Source organism: Battus philenor, unplaced genomic scaffold (assembly GCF_028537555.1).
Source record: "Battus philenor isolate CCGP_79_NKW_IND1 unplaced genomic scaffold, ilBatPhil1.0.hap1 SCAF_13, whole genome shotgun sequence".
NCBI classification, from domain to species: domain Eukaryota; kingdom Metazoa; phylum Arthropoda; class Insecta; order Lepidoptera; family Papilionidae; genus Battus; species Battus philenor.
In genome coordinates, this window is record NW_027181675.1 from 15,245,630 (window position 1) to 15,266,485 (window position 20,856).

The 20,856-nt window shown below is 43.6% G+C and overlaps 1 protein-coding gene across 1 annotated transcript; it reads left to right on the forward strand.

Moving 5' to 3' along the window:
- Positions 1-667: 667 nt before the first annotated feature.
- On the forward strand, positions 668-20,834 carry HDAC4 (histone deacetylase 4). Its single transcript, XM_068777640.1, has 16 exons — positions 668-736; positions 5,125-5,196; positions 6,852-6,959; positions 10,084-10,251; positions 11,413-11,483; positions 12,348-12,499; positions 13,709-13,813; positions 14,507-14,694; positions 14,915-15,142; positions 15,803-16,029; positions 17,087-17,228; positions 17,902-18,110; positions 18,288-18,426; positions 19,088-19,324; positions 19,783-19,923; positions 20,531-20,834. Exons 1-16 carry the CDS (start codon positions 731-733, stop codon positions 20,801-20,803), a joined length of 2,466 nt encoding a protein of 821 aa, XP_068633741.1. The 5' UTR covers positions 668-730; the 3' UTR covers positions 20,804-20,834.
- Positions 20,835-20,856: the final 22 nt, after the last annotated feature.

A 20,856-nucleotide genomic window follows, 5' to 3' on the forward strand; every position in this document is an offset into this window, starting at 1 on the left:
TACTAATCTGGAAAGTGGAATCTTCGTGATGAATACATTACAGGCTAAGAACGTTTTTGTAGCGAATTTTTAGTCGTTTTTTTAATGTCAAGGCGAATTTAAGTGCGTGAATTTCAATAGGTGTTCTGTGGATTTAATCTTTAATCAGTTTCCCAGATTATTTATAAAGTGACTGAGCAAGGAATCCGGTGGGGGGAATCTTGCTTTGGGTTGTCACTCAAAAGGCGTTTGGCTTTTCGATTTTCGGACTCCCGAGAGCGCCGAATTAGTTCTCAGTTAGATTACTGTACTAAAGATATCTGTGAAAGCAACACTGGGTCATCACTGAGCTTACTGTTGGTTCTTTTCAGAACCGGATGCCCAGTGGTATTAATTAAAGGTGATGGAAAACATTACAAGGCGATGGAACCACCTTATAATTTCTATTAATTTGATCTCTCTGGTATCTCTCACTACTGTAGTATCGTGGCTCTGTTTACAAAGTTTATGGCGCATAAATTACTTAGATCGATTTAAGTTGAGCAACTTCTATTTGTGAAACGATTGTAAACATTCGGTATTGATTATTTGGTTTGCTGACGTGCACGTGCTTGTTGCAGAGATGGCGCACGAGAGCGGCGCGGGGAGCGCGGCGGCGGGGGGCGCGGGCGCGGCGGGCTCCCCGCAGCACGCGCCCTCGCCGCCGCGCGCGCCCCGCCTGCCGCCCGACACCAGCTTCCACCAGCAGATCATGCAGGTACCCCACCGCCCGCTCGCCAAACACACACACCTCACACCACGACACACACGTACACCTATTAATAAGTTATCAACGAGGTCGTGCTTATCTCCGACCGTCGGCGTGGCGGCGTGGCGGCGTGTATAAACTTCCATCCCCTGATCATTCTCGAGTGCGGCAACAGCCTCTCGGTCACTTGGTCTGAGTGACGCGTACATGTATTTCTTGAATTTTCATCGAATTAATTTTATTAAAAGTGAAAAACATTTCTCATAGTAAGCGGTGAAACTGGCGGCTAGTTTGCTGAAGCCCGCGGGAACACCCGCGTGCACGCTATCGACGCAGCGCCATGTGTTGTAACGAGAAAGAGAGCTGTCGCGATGCTCTCGGCGACACGCGACTACCAAGTTGCCTCGCGCAACACTGTCGATCAGTTGCGGACGGTCAACATAAGACTTTGCGGCAAAGCATAGGGTATCGTGTACGAAATTTCTATTTACTGAATCCTCTTCAGTGACCTTTCGTAATGCTTTGGGTGGTCTAACAGGATCTCTTACGGCGTGCATCGATATCTCTCAATTTTGTATAAAATCCCGGGAGCGAGTCAAACACACCCCGGCTCCGTCAGTGGTGCCACATGAGACCACTTCGTGCGAGTTCACACTAGCACGCACCTTTATAAAGGCCTTCACCTTCTATGTCATGAATACGGTTATCAAATTCGCGTGTCATTTTTGCGAGGACGCGTACGTCACGTGGTCAGAATGCAAAGCTCGTATGCGCGGAGCTCACGCCCGCCGCACCCGTGACCTTCCCCCGCGCTGCCGCTGCCCCCCCCGCGCACCGCTGCTCCCCCCCGTGCGCCGCATTTTTACACCGGGATATTTATAAAATCCCGCGCGCGATATAAATAAACGCCGCGTTATGAAGCGGCCGACCGTCCGACGCCGCTATGTTTACGCGCGGACCCCGCATTACGGGCCCAACGCCGCTGCCTAAGCGCGGTGACCGCCGCACAAGCGCCCACGCCTCTGGCTCCCCTTGCATAACATATGTTGCTGTACCATGCGTTGGAACAAAAGATTCTCGAGTGGCGACCAAGAACTTTCGGACGAATTGTCGAAACAGTTAAGCTGGTAGCGGGCAGCGCACGAGGGTGACTGGCCCTGGCGTTCTTTGCAAGAGGCCTATGCTTTGCAGTGAGTGTTTGTGCTGATGTGAGGATAATGATAGCATTTGATTAAATGCTGGACGAAGACGCTATGGGAAGTCCAACTGTAAAACGTAACAAAAACAATTACCGTAAAACTTTTCAAAGGACTCAACGAAGCTACATGTAGTTGCAAAAATATATCTCCAGAGTCCATAAGAAGCCACAAAGGCCACAGAATACATTTATGATTTACTGTACCTGTTGAGTGCTTCCGTGGCGCACAGTTCTTGTAGAACCTCGTAGAACAACGCCCTGTACTTTCGATGTGTGCCTTTGAGTAAATCGCTCTTCATTTATGACGAGTTAATTTCACATTTCTCTGTGTCTGCGCATGGTCTACCTGCTAATGCGTCGGCGGCGCTATGGAGCTTTTCGCTGAGCTTTTCAATGCAACGCTTTCGTCACCATGTCAGCTGATAGACTCCCACTGCAAGACATAGGGCTCCATCAAAGATCGTCGACTTTTCGTGACCTTGACTCGGCCCGCGTATCCACGCCGCGTCCACAGCGCTTTGCGACTGTTTTATATAACTAATCGTATCCGAGCACTCGCGGCCGCAATTTAATTACTGTTCGCCGTGAGAAGTTCGCAACGAGTTCATTGTTTTCTTTGTAAACACGGATTTAATTGGCAAGTCGTGGGCGGCGCTATTGTTCGCTGATTTATTGCTCGCACTGCACGGAGCGCCTTCCGAGGGACGTCTGGCGCACGTGCCCGGCCACGAGCACTAACTCAGGGCCCGCACCTGTGTGTGCATAGAATATACAACACTACACGTTTATTTCGACCAAAACAAGCTCGCGGCTAGGTGGAGGCCTTACCCGAAGATCGACACAGTGAGCGGCTCCGCGCTGCCCGCACCCAGCTACTTGCTGCGACTCGCTGCAACCTTGACTATGCCGGTCAACTTAGTTCGGAGCGTATACGTACAGGACATAAAGGAATATCCAAACGGACATACAGTAATCCATCATCTTGCAGTAGATCTTTATTAATTTTACTCATTCTATTTTATGTTCATCAAGATATATATAGTTGTATCTGTAATCTAATTGAACTGCATCACAATCTCCTAATTTAAAGTGTTAAATCGGAATAAGGGTTCACAGAAAACTCAACGCGGTGTTTATGAGATCGCTTTCAAAAGTGTTTTAAATACACTAGTTAGAACAATCTATTCTCGACGTTTGATATTCATTAACAATGTTTCTTATATTGTTGTAGAATTTACATGTGAAACTGTGTGTACAATAATGTTATTCAAATTTAATGAATGATAATTCCGATGACTTCTCACGCGTTGTTTGATTATGTGTGACCACAATTTTTACTTCAACAATTTTCTAAAAAAATATATTTAAGCGATGTAACAATAATATATTGTAAAACCCTTAAGATGGTTTCCTGTAAGGACAACAATGCCGTCAATTTATGTCGACTTACGATTCAAAAGTGCTTGTAATAATTTATTCCAATAAAGAGTGTTTTGATTTGGATCTATTTGGTAGTATTGTGTAAAATGCATTTGGTTTACGCGTCGGCGTCCGGACAGTGGTCACTACCTACATACCTAGTTATCGTTGATTTAGATCAGAGTTCTCCAAACTTTTTTGTGTCGTAGACCCCTTGCCATGTTTTTCCGTGTTGAGTAGACCCCCTACTTACCTGATATTAATTTCCTGTAAATTTCTAACGGTAGCGAAATTTAGTGTTAAAGTAAAAACACTTGTTAATTTATACATTTATTAATTGAATTTAAATTAAAATTACTCAAAGTAAAATTTTTGTATCTGTTATGTAAAATATACGTAACATTAAATAAACATAAAATTTCATTTCATGGACCTCCAAATTATTTTTTCGCTGACGTAGACCCCTAGGAGTCGATATAGACCACTTTGGGAATCACTGATTTAGGTGAACGCGTTCAGCTGACCGGATGCGACCGCTTGGAGCGTCTCCAACGCTCGGCTCACGTGGCGAAACTCAGTCTCGCTGACTGCGACTTGCCTCTGCGATATCTCCGTGAATGAAACACTGCACACACTTATAGGCGATAGAAATGTGGAGTATGTTAAATAAAGAATGTATGTGCAGTCACTACTTTTCATTAATCTTTCTCTAGGCGACATAGAATTAGTGCAAGCATAGTAACACATTTGCAGACAACCTTATCATTGAAAATAAATTATAAAGGATTGTAAATGTAAGAATAAAACGAATAATGCTAAACGGAACAAAATGTAAATTTGTAGTATTCTTGAAAGGATTGAGAGAAAATAAAAGGAATCAAAGATTTTAAGAAGGAAAAGATGATAGAGACCGCGAATAATAAAATTTGTAAAAATAGTCTCTGAGTACCTAAGAGAGGGGAGATTCGAGAACTATCACAACCTTATTAGACGATAAATGCCCACTGAAAGGCACAGGCCTTTCCCGAAAGCCACGATGACCTAACTGTATACACGTTAATGGTAAACTTTATTCATCTTTTGAATTGTTATGCCATAGATTTAAAGTTTTATAAAGAAAAAATTCCTAAAAATAACCTTCAGCATAAAAGGATTTGTTGTATGACAATACATCACGAGAATGAACTGCTCCAACCATTGTATTAACAATGGTTGTGGAAATGTTTATAAAAAAACTCAAGTTTGTTGCGGTCTCTTCTCGTTTAGAACCCTTTTCGTCTTGATTTTAAACTAAGAATGTCCTAGAATAAGTGCCTAGTCCGATACTAGTTGCAATTAGGCTTTTTAGGCATTCTTCTCTTGACTTAACTAGAAGACAAAAGAGTAATGATCCAAAGTAGATCGCTTGAATCCATCATGCAACTGCAATTAGCTGCCAAATGAACCGCTTTGCCGCCTCAACGTTATCCTGCAAATGTACGCGTTGCAAAAAGAGCCGATCTCACGAAGCGGCGCCCACGCGCGCTCTATTCGCGGCGCCCGCGCATTCCGCCGCCCGCCCCCCTGCATCCACCCTGCCCTCAAACACGCCGATTCCAATTCACTCGTTGATCGCACTCGAAATCCTACTCGGAACTCGCTGCAGCCGCGCAGGTGTTCCTTCGACCAAACACTTGTTTCATTTACTCACGCACACGCCGACGTTCGTGCCGCGTAGCATTAACCGCGTGTGCGCGTGTGCGTGTGCTGCTGTCATACATGTGTCTCCTCTCCTTGTCAGAGTCAGAGCCCGAGAAAGAACCATATCGCGGAGAGAGCGAAACAAAGCTTAGAGAATAATTTCCTGATGCAAGTGAGTGACCATTACCTATTCGCAGTGTCCGCGCGTGCCGTGTTCGACCGACGCCCCCTCGCATTGTGATTGGAACAACCCGCGCTGCCCCCCCACCCCAGTAGGAGAAGCGTATCATCAACATATCCCTCATATGTAATGCACCTGTTGACATGCGCTATAATTGCGTTTAGATTGTTTAATAAAAACCATTATATTTTTTGGTTGACGAGCATCATAGATTCCTATGTATTTAATAAATATATGCATAAGGCAAAAGCGTTCCTGAAGATCGCAACGACGACTGGCCTTTCATAATGTTCATGGGTGCCACAATAATAAAATAAAGGTCCATTCGCCTTAGTCCACCGCAGCCTTCACAAAAAGCGCTGGTGGCTGCTAATGTTCGTAACGACAATACAGATAATCGCGGGCGTGGACGTGTTGATGCCGCGCGCGAACCCGCGGCTCATGTTTATATATAGAAACTGATGCGTTCGCATATCGTTTTCCTCCTCCGGTTATAGTTTAATTGGTTGTGTGTAAACACGCCGCTATTTCGGTCCGCCGCGTCCTGCGCCCGCGCACGCGCACGCCGCGCGTACGGCGCCGGACCGCTCCGCTTGTGTAGAGAACCTCCCAATCTTGACATCGATTCAGTTTTTCAATCACAATGCGAACTCCGCGAATACTGGCTAAATATACATTTCACAGTTACGTCCTCGTTGTCATACTGATATCTACTATGTACACATTTTTATTTTGGCTAAGTTATTAAACAAATTTCAATAAAAGTGTTGTTTCTCTAAACATTATACAGTGGCCAATCCACTACAATATATATACATATATATATATACATACATATATATACATACATATATATACATACATATATATATATATATATTAGAAGCAAAAAAATTAGTTACAACATTCTGTCATAGTAGATAGCGGTTTGATAATCTCCGTACGGTTGCATGCGCGTGCGTCTATCTGCCAGTTCGCCGGTTGAACACAACACGTGCTTTGCTTTTGTAACGAAAATTTTATACTTATTGTGTGCTGTGCGGTGTTCGTGCTGCAATAACAAGTAGTTGTTGACACAAACTCGGAGGTCGGGCGCGGGAAAGCAGCCGGAAAAATCATTATCCCGCGCCGTTTCTTCACTTTGAATCTCTTTCGAATTCTCCGCTTTGATTTCAGCAATTGGAGGCTGGGTTAAGCTGAATGCTCCATGATGTTCAGTTGTTTTGATGAACACATTCCTAGCCTGTCACGAACGTTTGCTACGGGTTGCTTCTGTTTCGTATTTCACTGTCATCCTAGTTTTTTTTACTTGTTATTTGAATTGTATTGATTTGAACGCTTCATTACATGACCTCGTCCGTGAACAATAAACTGCAGCGGACCAATAGATCGCAGGAACATGAAAACTGTTTCAATATTTTTGTAACAACGTCGTTGGCACGACTTTACTAACTATCCCACTAACAAATGACGTTCACACGTCGTTATTCAGGATTGTGTCACAGATATTATAATTATAGGTTTTAAATAGCAATGACTCAAAAGCAATTGTATGAATTAAATGAGTTTTTAACAAAGAGAAAGCCGCTGTTGTGATGGCGGGACGGCAATTTACATCAGTTCAAGTGTCACGTTCCCTGTTCCAGCTGAAGAAACAGCAACAGCTGCAGCAGGAGATCCTGTTGCAGCACTTCCAACAGCAGCGACAGCAGCTCGCCGAGCAGCACGAGCAACAGCTCAGGCATCATCTAAAGGTACGTTTTTACAAACATACGTGTGAACCTTTTTAGAGAGAGATCATCAGGACTTTTTAAGACAAGAATTGCTTTAAATACTGGAACTCGCAGGCGCAAGTAGTTGATCTGAATGCGCGGGTTCGCAGAGAGTGCATCTGGATGAACTTTTTGAACCTGTGCCAGTTTTGCTACCATTGTGCTCCCCGCATTTACGTTTGTTTTAACAAGTCTACAACGCATTCTATAGCTGTATTTCTTATCGTCACATAAATATCTATATACATGTATATATATGCATATGTGTTTTAATACACCGAAACCCACATAACTGTCTCCACTCTACAAGACACGGCATTTTCGTAGTTCAGAAAATTTATTCCTTTTACCGGAAAAATCAAACCTTCAGCTACATTGCGTTTCTCTCAATATGCGTAGGCAATATGTTTAGGGACAATGTCGGAGAAGTAAAAAACTGAATTTAGTTTGTTCAAGAGCTAGACGTGGCCTACTCAATCTAAATTAGATGTAGAGTGAGGCTTTATGTGGAGTACATTGAAAGTTCAGGCAATCGTCAGTACGTCGCGACAACGCTTATAATTCTATAACTCTTTAGCTTGGTCGGTGATGGTGTATTTAATGTAGTAATGTACACCGTAAGAGAAAACCCTGATCTGTCCCGTGGCTGCACTGAGTCTGCATCAAGACTGCACGAAACAATTGTCCGAACTCCGGTTGTCGTTTCGCCTCACGCGAACTGTGCTATAAATAGCGGCAGCTAATTAGCGTGGCCGCGCCTGCGTGCGATATCGCACCAGGAAAACTATTCCGCTATTCTATTTATTTGTTATTGTAAACACCTATTTGTTATCGGTTATTTGTTTTGGACTAGTTGAGGTTCACTACGGTTGTGCGAGCGTCGAGCTGTGCGGAACAACGTGAACAGCTTGTGTACCAAAAATATGAATTTTATTTGTATGTAACTAGTTGATAATTGACGGCCAAAATACACATAATACATGAATGCAAAAACCATTCGTACTAATTTACTCCGATATGCGCGACATGCTCTATCAAAATATAGCATGAGATTCAAAAGTCTGTAGTGTATTTAAAACTGTAAAAAAATTAAACATCAATATTAGTGTCTCGTCATATTTCTACTCTGATTCGTAGTTTTGACCTGGGAAAACTTTTATGGTGAAAATGTACAGAATGTGGAACAACTGTTTTTTATTTCACGGTCCCGGCATTGTCTGGTCAGGTTTGATATAGACGAGTGTTAAACGTGTTGCCTAGACCTCTTTCCAGGAATTCTGCGGGCTTCCTCGGAAACCTCAGTTCGTTCGTTGCTTTATGAATTTCATTCGATCGGGATGTCACAAAACACAGTTCGCTTATGTTATGTTCGTTCGGATCGGTTGGTGTTTTCGGGTTATGGAACACATGACACGTAAACAGAAGCGCGATCAGGTAAGGCGGTGGCAAAAGTTCAACTGACTCATTCGGTTAGTATTCCAAAAGCGCAGAGTCCAGTGCGGTGACGCAGCGCGCGGGAACGCACCGCCCCACGCGCCCGCTGATGTCACCGCAGAAATGTCGCGGAATGTTCTGTTAGCAAACAGCGAACCACGCGTGGGCACCTTGCCCACTGCGTGATTAGGGTCGATCGGTCCTCTAGTCTTGAAAGAGGAATTTGAGTTGATAAATTCTTTGGAGATGTGATGTAGAGATGCACAGATTATGCAAACAATTCTAATAATCACATAGATAAAGATGAAGGTCTCCCTTAGTTTTATTCTTAGTTGTGCGCTCTGGACAAAGAAGTCGTGATCAAAAGGGCAGGCACACGGCTTTTTTTTTACAATATCCCACTTTCCCTCTCCGTGTCAACCACTTCCCTCGCATCCACTGATGTTAGATTCCGTGAGGGCTCTCATCTGACCCGTGGTAAATAAATTTTAAAATTTGTAAGTAAACTATTGCTAATAGGCGTCTATGATAGGCATGTCTTTTCTTAACTCTGTGTTTGGCACTAATCGGTGTAAAATAACTCCTGAAAATACCCCGTGGAGGGGTGAAACACGTGTTGAGTGATTTAACGGCGGCAGTTGTGTAATTCGCATTATTTGCCGCATACGCATTTATCAGCGGGCTGGCGGGCGGTGCACTTTTTTCCATTCCATTAAATGTCTTTTCTCTCTGTCTTCTCCATATTTCGTCCATTTTTCTTCATCGAGATATATGCCGTTATGATTTTGAAATAATCCGTCTATCTGTCAATAATGTATTTAAGGGTCTTCCTACAATGTTGAGTAGAACCAACTAGTTTCTGATTGTTTCTAACGTTGTAATACACATAATATATACATCAAAACTTGACAACCGAACATGACGTTCACTCTGTGCCATAAATGGTTTACAACATTAACCCATTACTGTAACTATGCCGGCCCCTAATTTCCGAACGAACAAATTAAATTATATATTTAGTTGTTTATGTGCTTTTTAGAATTGAAAGAATACGTATGTAGTGATTGGTTATATGTGTAAAACCTTAAAACGGGTCAATATATGTATTGCTAATGTGCTGTCAGTTAAGGTATGGTACCCTCTATTCTAAAATCAGTAGTTTCAGAAATAATAATGTAATGATGGTATTAAAGGAAAACCGTTTGTAAAACTTCGCTTCCTGTACATTGTAACTAATTATTGTTCACTATCTTTTCCTGCAGAGTTAGTACTGCTAGAAGTAATTGTCTTTTTACACTCCAATAGAAGAGGTGGGGAAAAAGTAAAGCTTTTTTCTTATATCTGTTTCCAAAGAACCTGTTTTTATTTTATATGGGTAGTCAGAACGATTTCTTCCTTACAGAACTCAAGAATCTTTAATAATTTCTTTACTATATGTGTACATAGGTGTATAACTCCGCTTTCAAGTGATCAACTCATCTGTTCATATTAATTTTCCTCGCTATGTTCTAACAATGTATGTAAATGTATATTCATTATCCGTTGCTAACCACTTTGTGTATATTTGTCTTATTGACATCGTATTGCAGCCACTTTTATTGGCGAACGACTCACGTGGTTTTGAAGTATAAGTGAATGTTTGGGGAACTCATTTCATATTGCTTTTGTCCAGCTGTGGGAGCAGCAGAAGGCGATGGAGGAGGCGGCGCTGCGTGAGGCGCGGGAGGCGCGAGAAGCGAGAGAAGCTCGCGAGCGACACGAGCGAGTTGAACTGCTGCGCAAGAAGGACAAGCACGAGCACAGCGCCAACGCCTCCACGCAGGTCAAGCAGAAGTTGCAGGTGAGACGCTCTCCACACACGCCACACGCCGCGTGCTCCGTCTGACAAGACATTAGTGTTTGTGATGCCAGAAGCTCTTCATTCCAGCACTAAATAAAGTGAAGTTGTTGGAATAATGCCTTGGAATTGGTCATAGGCTAGAGAAAATGTGCGCCCTTCTATCTCGAACTCGGGAAATTTGTAGATACCACTTGGGCAGTAGTGTAAAATATCAAAGGATAAAGTAATGTCGCTTTCTTAAGTTAAATTCACACGACTACATTTTAACAAAGTTTTCATTCCTAAGGAACAATATATTCACCTTCCTTATCAAGAACCTTTTGCTACCTAGTGCCCAAAGTTTTAACGTCGGAGCGGTAAAAAACAATCGTTTTTTTTTTTTGTAAAATATGTTGACTGAAACGACATTGCTTTCCGGTCCCTCTAATAGTGTTTAACACTAATGTTACACCTGTTTCAGTGTTTTTAATTTTTCAGTCACTTTGTAAAAAATATAGTCAATTTTCTACACCGTAAAACATTATGTCAGCATGAAGAAAGGGCTTTGGTTTCTTTGTTTTTAACGATTTTATTTTGCGTTTCCCAAATTATTGTGCAATGCCCAGCTTAAACCTTTCCAAAATTCTTACGCCCCCCTATGTAACATAGATAATTTTTATAACTAAGCGAAAGGGTTGAAAGCGTGTCGAGCCCATTTTCCTATTGCCACATTTAACAATCGAACTGCCTCCCAGTGTGGCGTGGGGCGCACGTTGGGAAACATTGCTGTAAACCTATTATTATCTTTTAACGTCATATATACATAGTGCATAATGAATATAGTTACTAAATTACACAAAAACATAAGAGTGGTGTTTTAAATTACCAATTTTGTTAGATGTTTAAGTTATCATTTTTATGTTTTTCTATGTCCAAAGTGGGACACCGGGATTCATATTCAGGAAAGAGGTCGCTTACTTGTAAAGACTGAAAAAAATATTTAAAGTTATAGTTTGGATTCACTTCAAATTTAACGGTATATTCCTACGTACAAATCTAATTATTTGGTAGTTTGGTAGTTAAATCTTTGGCGGAAAATTATACCTTTGTTTTTTGTGAACAGTTATTTGATTTACTTTTAAGTGGAGTTGTCGCTTGATGTGGTTGGTGCTTTTATTTCAGGAGTTCCTCAAGAAGAAGCAGGCCGCCGCGAACGCGAACGGCACGGTGCCCGGCTCGCCCTACAGGAACTGGTGAGTTTGACTTCCCTATGGAGACTTTTTTAGCAACTTGCATTGGATTTGTATAATACCGGAAAGAAATATTTATTTTCTCTAATGTATCGCAGATGTACTGAACTGTTAAATTTAATTTAAAATTTCAATAGGCAGGTTAGTAATTTTAGATATTTTATTCTTGATCTCATTATATGCTTTCGGTAGGCGGGGTGGGAAAGGTCCCCCTACCAGGTGGATCTATGACGTAGTTAAGGTTGTGGGAGGTCGCGGGAGGTCGCCGAGGCTTATGCCTTCCAATGGGCGTTTGTTGGCTGAAAAGTAAAAGAAGAAGATATGATTATGACGATGTGATAGGTTTTGTGGCGAATTTTTTCTTCGCTTTAGGGTTTGAAGAGGTTTTTTTTGTTAAAACGTAACCTGCAATAATCTCTTATTTTCCATTTTTACTGTGATCAATTTAAATAATCCAACTTCATGAAAATTATACTCGAAAAGCCCATTTTTATAGAAACTTGATTCTTATTTGAGCCCTTTTATTCATCATTGAAATCATAAACAAAGCTCATGAAATCCATCGCCTTCCACACAGAATACTGTGTATTTACTCGCGACCTTCAGTTAAATATTTAAATATTGGGACTGTTCATTATGGAATATGCGTGTGATGGAGGGTGTGGGGCCTATATACTCATGTATCGCTGCCGGGCCGAGCGAACTGGCAGCAGTGGGTGCAGTTTAGCACCGCGTATTACGAGGTGACGAACTCGCCGCTATCGCTCCCGATGCGTAGTCGATCGAGAGAGATGGACTGCTTCTCCACGCTCATTGGCTGTGATTTTTAGCTAAGAAAGATTTGTGATAACCGTATTCATTGTGCAGGGGCATCGTGAAGTCCTCGTCCGGGGAGTCGATCACGTCGACGGGCGCGACGGCGACGGCGCACCCGTACCGGCTGGCCGCGCCGCTGCCGCTGCCGCCGCCGGCGCCGCACGCGCAGCACTCGCCCGCCGACTTCCCGCTGCGCAAGACCGGTGAGCAGCGCCCCGCCTCCCCGCGCGTGTGCCGCACCGCACTAACCAATAACCAGCACCTGTCAGAAACGCTTTCTCCTACCCTTGCTGTGAAGTAGATAAGGACACCGACAACGTTAAGCTCACGTCGTGACGCGAGCGCGATCTCCTTATTTGTAGTATACGTAACGTATCGCAACGAAGATCTTATATACAGTGCACTAGATACGATATATAATACTTCAATGTAAGATTCTTTGAGGAAGGTTTGTCTAAAAATGAAAAGTCTAGTTTTTTGCCGCTTCTTCTCGACACATACCTTGGAATGCGGTCGTAAAGTAAATAAACATATAATCGACATTCCATAAAATTTACAAAATTTTTGAAGCTTGAATTTAAGGTAGATAAAGACGTAAAGAGACGACTAGTTAGCCAACAGACGGTAACTTGATGGTAAGTGATGTGGTACCGCTTAGAATTCTTTCCTGCAGCGACTTTTGCCGAATTTTCTTCACCGCAGCCTGCAAATAATACTATAGTTCGTTCGCGTTAATAATTCAATGAAAAGAGTTCACTAACCATTAAGATATGCATTAGCTTTTTCTCTGTTGAAGTTAGTGCTCTAAGGCTTTTACAGCTTCATCGGTATTGAGTTCACGGAGTGGAAGGGTCCGTGAATTAGATTATAACATGTTTTCGAACACAACAGCTGATTAGAAATAGTTGGATTAGAAACGAGGCGGGCCTAGGTCTGCGGACAGTGATGATTCATTGCATTCTCAACGCGAAAGAATTATAGCGTATTTAGTTTTATAGAGTCTCGTTTTGTGGTGATTAACAAGGAGTTCTATAGATTGGATAGACAGACAAAAGAAAATTAAAATGGAAAGCGTTTTATTCTTACACTTTTGATATTTATTATATAGACTAGGCTAAATTCATTTAAAATAAACGTAATTCGGGAAAATATCACTAAGTTGGGCTTGTAATCAAACCGTATACTCTTTGTTACTGGAAATTAGAAATAGGGTTCATGGGTAAACTGAGATGTTGCTGCAGGAAAGAGATAGGAGACGTACCGCCGGCGAGCGCGTCTAGGTGAGCGGCAGGTGTTGCTTGAGCTTGTTGTCGTCGTGTGCATCCTAAAGTTAACAAGTAGTGAGGTGTTTGTCGTATGCGACCCTGTGTGAGTGTGAGCCGACGTGTAACCGCATGCGCGTGCGCTGACAGCGTCGGAGCCCAACATGCTGAAGGTGCGGCTGAAAGCGCGCGTCATCGAGCGCCGCGCCTCGCCGCTCGCGCGCCGCCCGCTCAAGCCGCGCGCCAAGCACCGCAGTGAGTACCCGCGCGACTCTTCATACACACTACACACACACACACACACACGCAATCACCCAGAGCTCAGTGTCTCATACAAATCAATGAATAATGCGGACCGACGCCATAGTAAAGGTCGAGAGATGTCGCTGGGTGCGGGCAGCGCGGGACTGGTCATCGGGGCTATCTACGGGAAGGCCTATGCCCTGCAGTGGGCGTCCATCGGCTGAAAGGAAGAAGAAATATTATTTAATTGCGCAATAATAACACCTAGCGAAACGTAGAGTCAAGAACAAAATACATTAAAATGTTGACAGTCATTAAGAGCTCCGTCTAAAATTCCAATGTCGAATTAACGTATTTTATCGACCACTTTTAAACAGATAATATGGTTAAACTAGGCAAGTATAAAACAAACCAAAAACATAAAGCAGTATGTAATACAAATAAAAAAAAATAATCTGCGAGTTTTGTTTGAGCCAGTGATTGTATTGCAACTAATTATCAATCCATTAATTCGGTATTATTTTATTCTCTCTCACACACAAGTGCAAACTTATCCAAGTTGATGTGACTTTTATTATTATTAGTTTGCCAAGAATAAATTGCCTCCAGTAATAAGACCTACTACACAACTGTGTATTTTTGTGATGTGTATATAAAAAAGTATTAAATTGAATTAAATGAAGGTTTTGTAACGTGTGTTGTCAGACTGCGAGGGCGGGTCGCCGCGCAACTCGCCGCCCGGCGCCACGGCGCCCATCCGCGAGGAGGAGGAGGCATGCCCGCGCGCCGCCGAGTTACTCTTCTCTTCGCCTTCGTTGCCCAACATCTCGCTGGGCCGCCCCCACGTCCACGCCCACCCGCACGCGCATGCGCACGCGCCGCCCGCCGCGCCGGTACGTGCACACAAGTGCCTCCACACACATGCACGTGCTTCGACCAGTTATCAATTTTGGAAAATATGTTTACACACACAATCGACAATGATTACCTTCCATAATTACGTCGTACTTTATATTACAAAGAAGTTCATTGCCAATCACTTTTTCATGTTCTCTATTTAGCTGCAGCAAGCTTTATATTTAAATTTATTCGATGTTAACTATCGTGTCGCAGGTGCCGGTGGCGCTACCGCCGGTGTCAGAGGCAGAAGCGTATTGTCCGCCCACGATCACGCAGGGATCGCTGTCAACTGTGAGCGGCGTGGGCGTCGCAGTGAGCGCTCACGCTCGCCTCGCCAAGAGACCGCTAGGGCGTACGCATTCCGCGCCCCTGCCGCTGGGAGACCCCGCGCTGCAGCCGCCCACCGCACACCACTATCTAAGGGATCAGATACGAAAAACTGTAAGTGGGGATGTTCCTTACCAGTGAGGTATTTACCGAAAAGAAAAGAAGGCGTTATGCTCTTACCAGCGTTGATATGATGATGAAGATCGTTGCATGACTCTTCTGATAGCCCCGCTTTATCTCTTCTCAAATCGTCCACAAGCTGACTGATTTTGAGATATATATTCTACACTGAACACCAAGGCTTTCCACAGATTTAATCTTTTTTCGAATAACGACCGAAGGATTATAATAATCAGGAGCTTCTCAAGAATGGAGGCATCGGTGCAACGTTCGTGATATCGGAACATTTTTTCCCGAGAATCACATTTCCAAGCCATCAATTCACTTTCTTTCTCTTTCTTCCACTGTTGACGTTTCTGGCCGCTGGGTCATGGTCAAATAGCGATGAAGATAAAAGTCTTCTTAGCATTACAAATTATTATATATTTTTGTCTTTTGGCACCCTCCGTCGGAAATGGGTCTACCTTTAGGGTTATTTACCATGATTATATTGTAGCTTCTGAACAGCGCTGTGATGCGTGAATAGAACAAAGTCAGGACGACTACGAGGAACGTCTTCAGCGTGGTATCTTGTGCACCTGGCATCATGGCATGCAGATTGGTAATGAATTTAGAATTAATTTCCATGGGTCAGCTGATGGTTGTCGTTCGCAGGTGCTGACGCGCGCGCACGACGCGGCGGCGGCGCAGCTGCGCGAGGAGGAGGGCGAGGTGATCGACCTGACTGCGCGCCGCGCGCCGCCCGTCACCAGTTCGCCGTCGGCGCCGCTGGTGGGCGCCGCCGAGCCCGCCCCGCTGGCGCGCGCGCTCAGCTCCCCGCTGGTGGGCGCGCGCGCGCCTGCCACCGGCCTGGCCTACGACGCGCTCATGCTCAAACATGGGTAACTTGCTCCGCTGTGATTATACTTTGTTTATTTCAGTTTTTGGTTGCTTTCTGTTGCCTCCTAATCACCTTACTAACTACGCGTGTACAACCACCTCCGGTGTGTATCAACTTATTTGTTTGTCAGTCCGACATCACCAACTATTAATATCTACGTGTGAAATAAAAAGCAAAGATATTTTATTTCCCTGTTTTATAGTTTTTACTCACAATGTCTCACTTACAGTGCACTTCCAGAGCGGTCTACGGCCTAGTGTTTGCCACCTCTGCTTTAAGATATTATTATATTCCATGAGCGGAGTTCGTCTAACCCACTCAGATATCGTCTCTTTATGAATGAAATTTCAGCTTATATGTCCTATTTTTATGTATATATATGTGTGTGTGTGTGTGTTTGTGCGTGTTATTTTATATATTTTATGTATATAATATTGTAAACTGTTTTTGTGTGTGTGATCACGACTTCATAATCATATTCTGTAGTTCAAGAGCTGGAGAGTGTAAGCTTATTTGTAAACGGCACCAGCACAAGTTTCGTCTTGTTCTAAGTAATAAACTAACTGCATCACTTATTTTGTTCTAAGTAACAGCGAGCTGGAGTTATTAAGTGTTTCGGAGAGGTGGATTCTGGAGGGCGCTATGATCAGTGCAAAAAGTTTTTTTTTTAATTCCCAGTACAAATATAGATTATGTATGAAGAATTCTTACCTGATAAAATTTTTAGTAATAGCTATCTGCACTATGGAGCTATTAGGAAGCATTCAAAATCTCTTATGAAGTTCACTGGTACCCTACCATATACCTTGTGAGGAGGGTAAACATTATGAACCTTCTCGCGTTCCCTCAACAACTCATACCAATTACAAGATGCTGTCTTTTCTGGATGAATACAATTAGTGTATTAATTAGACGTTTTATCTTGTACCTCGCAGTGACGTTTGAGATGATTAGTGTAGATGTACTGTTGTAAGCGAGTTAACATGGCACCATGTACTTTGGTATATGATGCCATGTCCTAGTGATGGTGGTGAGTAAGGATCTTGTGCATGTTGCAGCTGTTCATGCGGCGCCCACGCGCCCACGCATCCGGAGCACGGTGGGCGGCTGCAGTCGGTGTGGGCGCGCCTGTGCGAAACCGGCCTGGCCGCGCGCACTGAGCGCACGCGTCCCAGGAAAGCCACGCTCGAGGAGCTGCAGGTCAATATACCAACCGCTGACTTTAAGGCAATCGTTATCTCACAGCATGAAACCTGAAAGACATGCTTGTCCTTAACAAGTTCAATGCATCTACTAACGAACTATTTACACCTGTATAAATAAATGCATTTTATGTGTTAGATATTAATTCGACTTAATTTTAGCAGTACGCTGGGTTTACGCAGCGGTCGTAAAGCGTATAACCATTAATCTTATGAGAGAAATTGATAAATTTTTTCTATTTAGTTTTAATTATCTTTTTTAGTTCCGAGTGAACACTTTTCAAGAAGAACTTGTATAACAAAAATGATTGTTTGATTACCTCCGTTAAGACGTTCTTAATGGTTCCAATTAATCGAAATATTCGAAACATTTAGTGTGATTAAATAATCTTTAGTTTAATCAAAGTAGCTTCGATTGTTCAATAGATGGCGCTGCATCTAAATTGTGTTGATTGTTATTGCGATGTACATATTTTATGAGACCTGAGTTAATTTTATTATATTGTCATTATCGTGTTAGCCGATAGATGTCCACTGTAACACTTCTTGCAGTGCAAGATCCGCGAATTTTACTAGTCTATCAAGAACTCTGGTTGTTTTCAACGCTTCGGATTCACTTTAAAGAGCATGAGTAGGAGAAGGAGCACTCAGTATGAATGTGTGGTGTGCAGTCGGTGCACACGGAGGCGCACGTGGCGGCGTTCGGCGGCCGCGGGCGCGAGGCGCGCGCGCTGCGGCTGGTGCGGCTGGCGTGCGGCGGGCTGGGCGTGGACGCCGACACGGCCTGGAGCGATGCGCACACGCCGCCCGCCGCGCGACTCGCCGCCGGCGCCGTTCTGGATCTGGCGCTGCGGACGGCGCGCGGCGACCTGCGCAACGGGTAAAAAATCATTGTAGAATTGAAATTTAAAAAAAAAACTGTAGGTCCAATTGGTCAAGTGATTGTCAAGTTGTGCGCTTGGCAACACCGTAAGTGCTATATATTTAGCTGAAATCGATTTAATTACATATAATAAATTTTAACGTGAATTTTAACGTGCGTTGTTCGTGTGCGCAGGTTCGCGGTGGTGCGTCCGCCGGGCCACCACGCGGAGCCCAACCAGGCCATGGGCTTCTGCTTCTTCAACTCCGTGGCCGTGGCCGCCAAGATCCTGCACACGAGGCTCGGCCTGCAGAGGATACTCATCGTCGACTGGGTAAATACGCAGTCATTTCATTTGCAAACGGCAACACATGTAGTCATTTGAATATTTACTTTTAAATTTTACAGTAAATGCAGTGGCAACTTTTTTAACATACAAATGTTAATTTTGTTAAACTGATTTTTTAGTCATAAAAAGGTTTTAACTGATAAAGCAGCTTGCTGTTGCATTAAGAACATTTGAGATTGGGATCACAACCATTAGCTGGCCTTTGCTTGGTTCCTCAAGTTTTAGACACTTATTATCAAACATTTTATGTAGAAAGATGCCATTGTAGAGGTCATTTATTTAAGTTTCTATCAAATTGCATTTTTCTTGCAATAATCCAGTGATATGTTAGCTATAAAATACATAATGTAAAGCGGCTTTAAAGTTCATTGTACAACTATTGCCTAGAATAACTAAGTAAAAATTTTTAAAAAGATATAAAATTGTCTCCAAGCATTTTTCAATAAATCTTACGTGAAAAATATTACAATTATAAAGTTTCATTTATTTAATACAGTGGTTGTTATCATTTGTGGCCGTTATACAGGTAACTCACATGAAAGTTGTTGAAATATTGTATGTTTGTTCGCTACTAAACTTTGAGTAGTTTTAGCGGTCTTTGTCACTGCACATGAACAAATGAGTAACGAACTTGTTCCCGCGCCAGGACGTGCATCACGGCAACGGCACGCAGCAAATATTCTACGAGGACCCGCACGTGCTGTACATGAGCCTGCACCGGCACGACGACGGCAACTTCTTCCCGGGCACCGGCGCCGCCACCGAGTGCGGCGCGGGCGCGGGGCTCGGCTACACCGTCAACGTGGCGTGGCCCGGCGCTCCGCCCCTCGCCGACGCGGAGTACCTCGCCGCATTCCGCTCGCTCATCATGCCCATCGCCAAGGTACCGCGCACTAACCTGATAATATCGTCTTCAAGTTTCACTTCAGCAACCACAATACGCACCACATACACCACAATATGACTGATCATACTTTGACGTTCTTCATATATAAGACCTCTCTATGTAACAGTGAATTTCACAAAGTCCAATAATTGCCTAGCGCAGAAAAGTAAAGTGTCACTTAAGTGAAGACCAGGGCCAAATGGCAATCCTGTATAATTAATAGGAAAAGTGTGAATTGTGTAAGATTGTATTTCAATGATCGAACCCGCAACTTACGATAGCAATTCTCGGACATCTACCACTGAGCTATCGTTGCTCACTATTCATGTATGGCGACTGGAAAAAACGCATTAAAGAAATATTTTAATTAGCTATTGAGATATTAAAAAGTGTATTATTTATTTTATTTGAATGCAAAAGAAAAGCGTTAAAGTGTGAGGTGTGTGGTGCGACAGGAGTACAACCCGGAGATGGTGCTGGTGTCGTGCGGGTTCGACGCGGCGGCCGGGCACCCCGCGCCGCTCGGCGGCTACAGCGTGTCGGCCGCCTGCTTCGCGCACATGACACGCGACCTCATGCAGCTCGCCAACGGCAAGGTCGGCCCTGCGCCCCAGATCACGATGACGAACTGTCCCCCCCCCATCCCCGCGGATTCACTATCCTCCCCCCATCCCCGCGGATTCATTATCCTGTTACCACGCACATCCTAAAATCCACAGCTCCTGAGGCTTTTTTATTTCATTCCACTAAAGACAGGACGTACAAACTTGTTTTCAAATCGCATTAGAGTTTTGACGATACAAAAATTACAGTACCTTCATAGCCTTCCATTGTAGACATATGATGTCCAAACCATAGTTTCATATATCATCATTATTCTTATAAAATTAAAATAACTGTTAAGGCAACATATGAAAACTATTCCTTTAAATAAACCCTAAAATACTAAATAATTCTTTTAAACATATGATTAAAAAGTAATGTCGACAAGGTTAGCTCTTGAAATATAGACAAGCGTGACATGAGTTCCTTAGGCTTCATAAAGTTGTGGTCAAAACGCGTTGGCTGGTTGTACCGCACACTTTTATTTTAAGCTAAAAATTATCAATAATATAAAAAGGACTAAATTTCATTCTAATTTCTATTAAATTGGGCTTGTGTACAGAAGAAATGTTAAATAATGAAAAACCGTTCTGTGATAAGGTGGTGCTGTCATTGGAGGGCGGGTACGACCTGGCGGCCATGTGCGACTGTGCGCAGGAGTGCGTGCGCGCGCTGCTGGGCGAGCGGCTGCCCGAGCCGCCGCTGCACGAGCTGGCGCGGGCGCCCGCGCCGCACGCGCACGCCGCCCTGCGCGCCGCCATCGCTGCGCAGGCGCCGCACTGGCCAGAGGTCCGCATCACACACCCCCCACCCTCACTCTCACATCACATTACTTCCCGATTTTATCATAACTTCTATTCCGTCTGTATCTAAATCCAATCGTTTTGTATTACGGGATTATTTGTTGTTTAAAATCAGTTGCATTA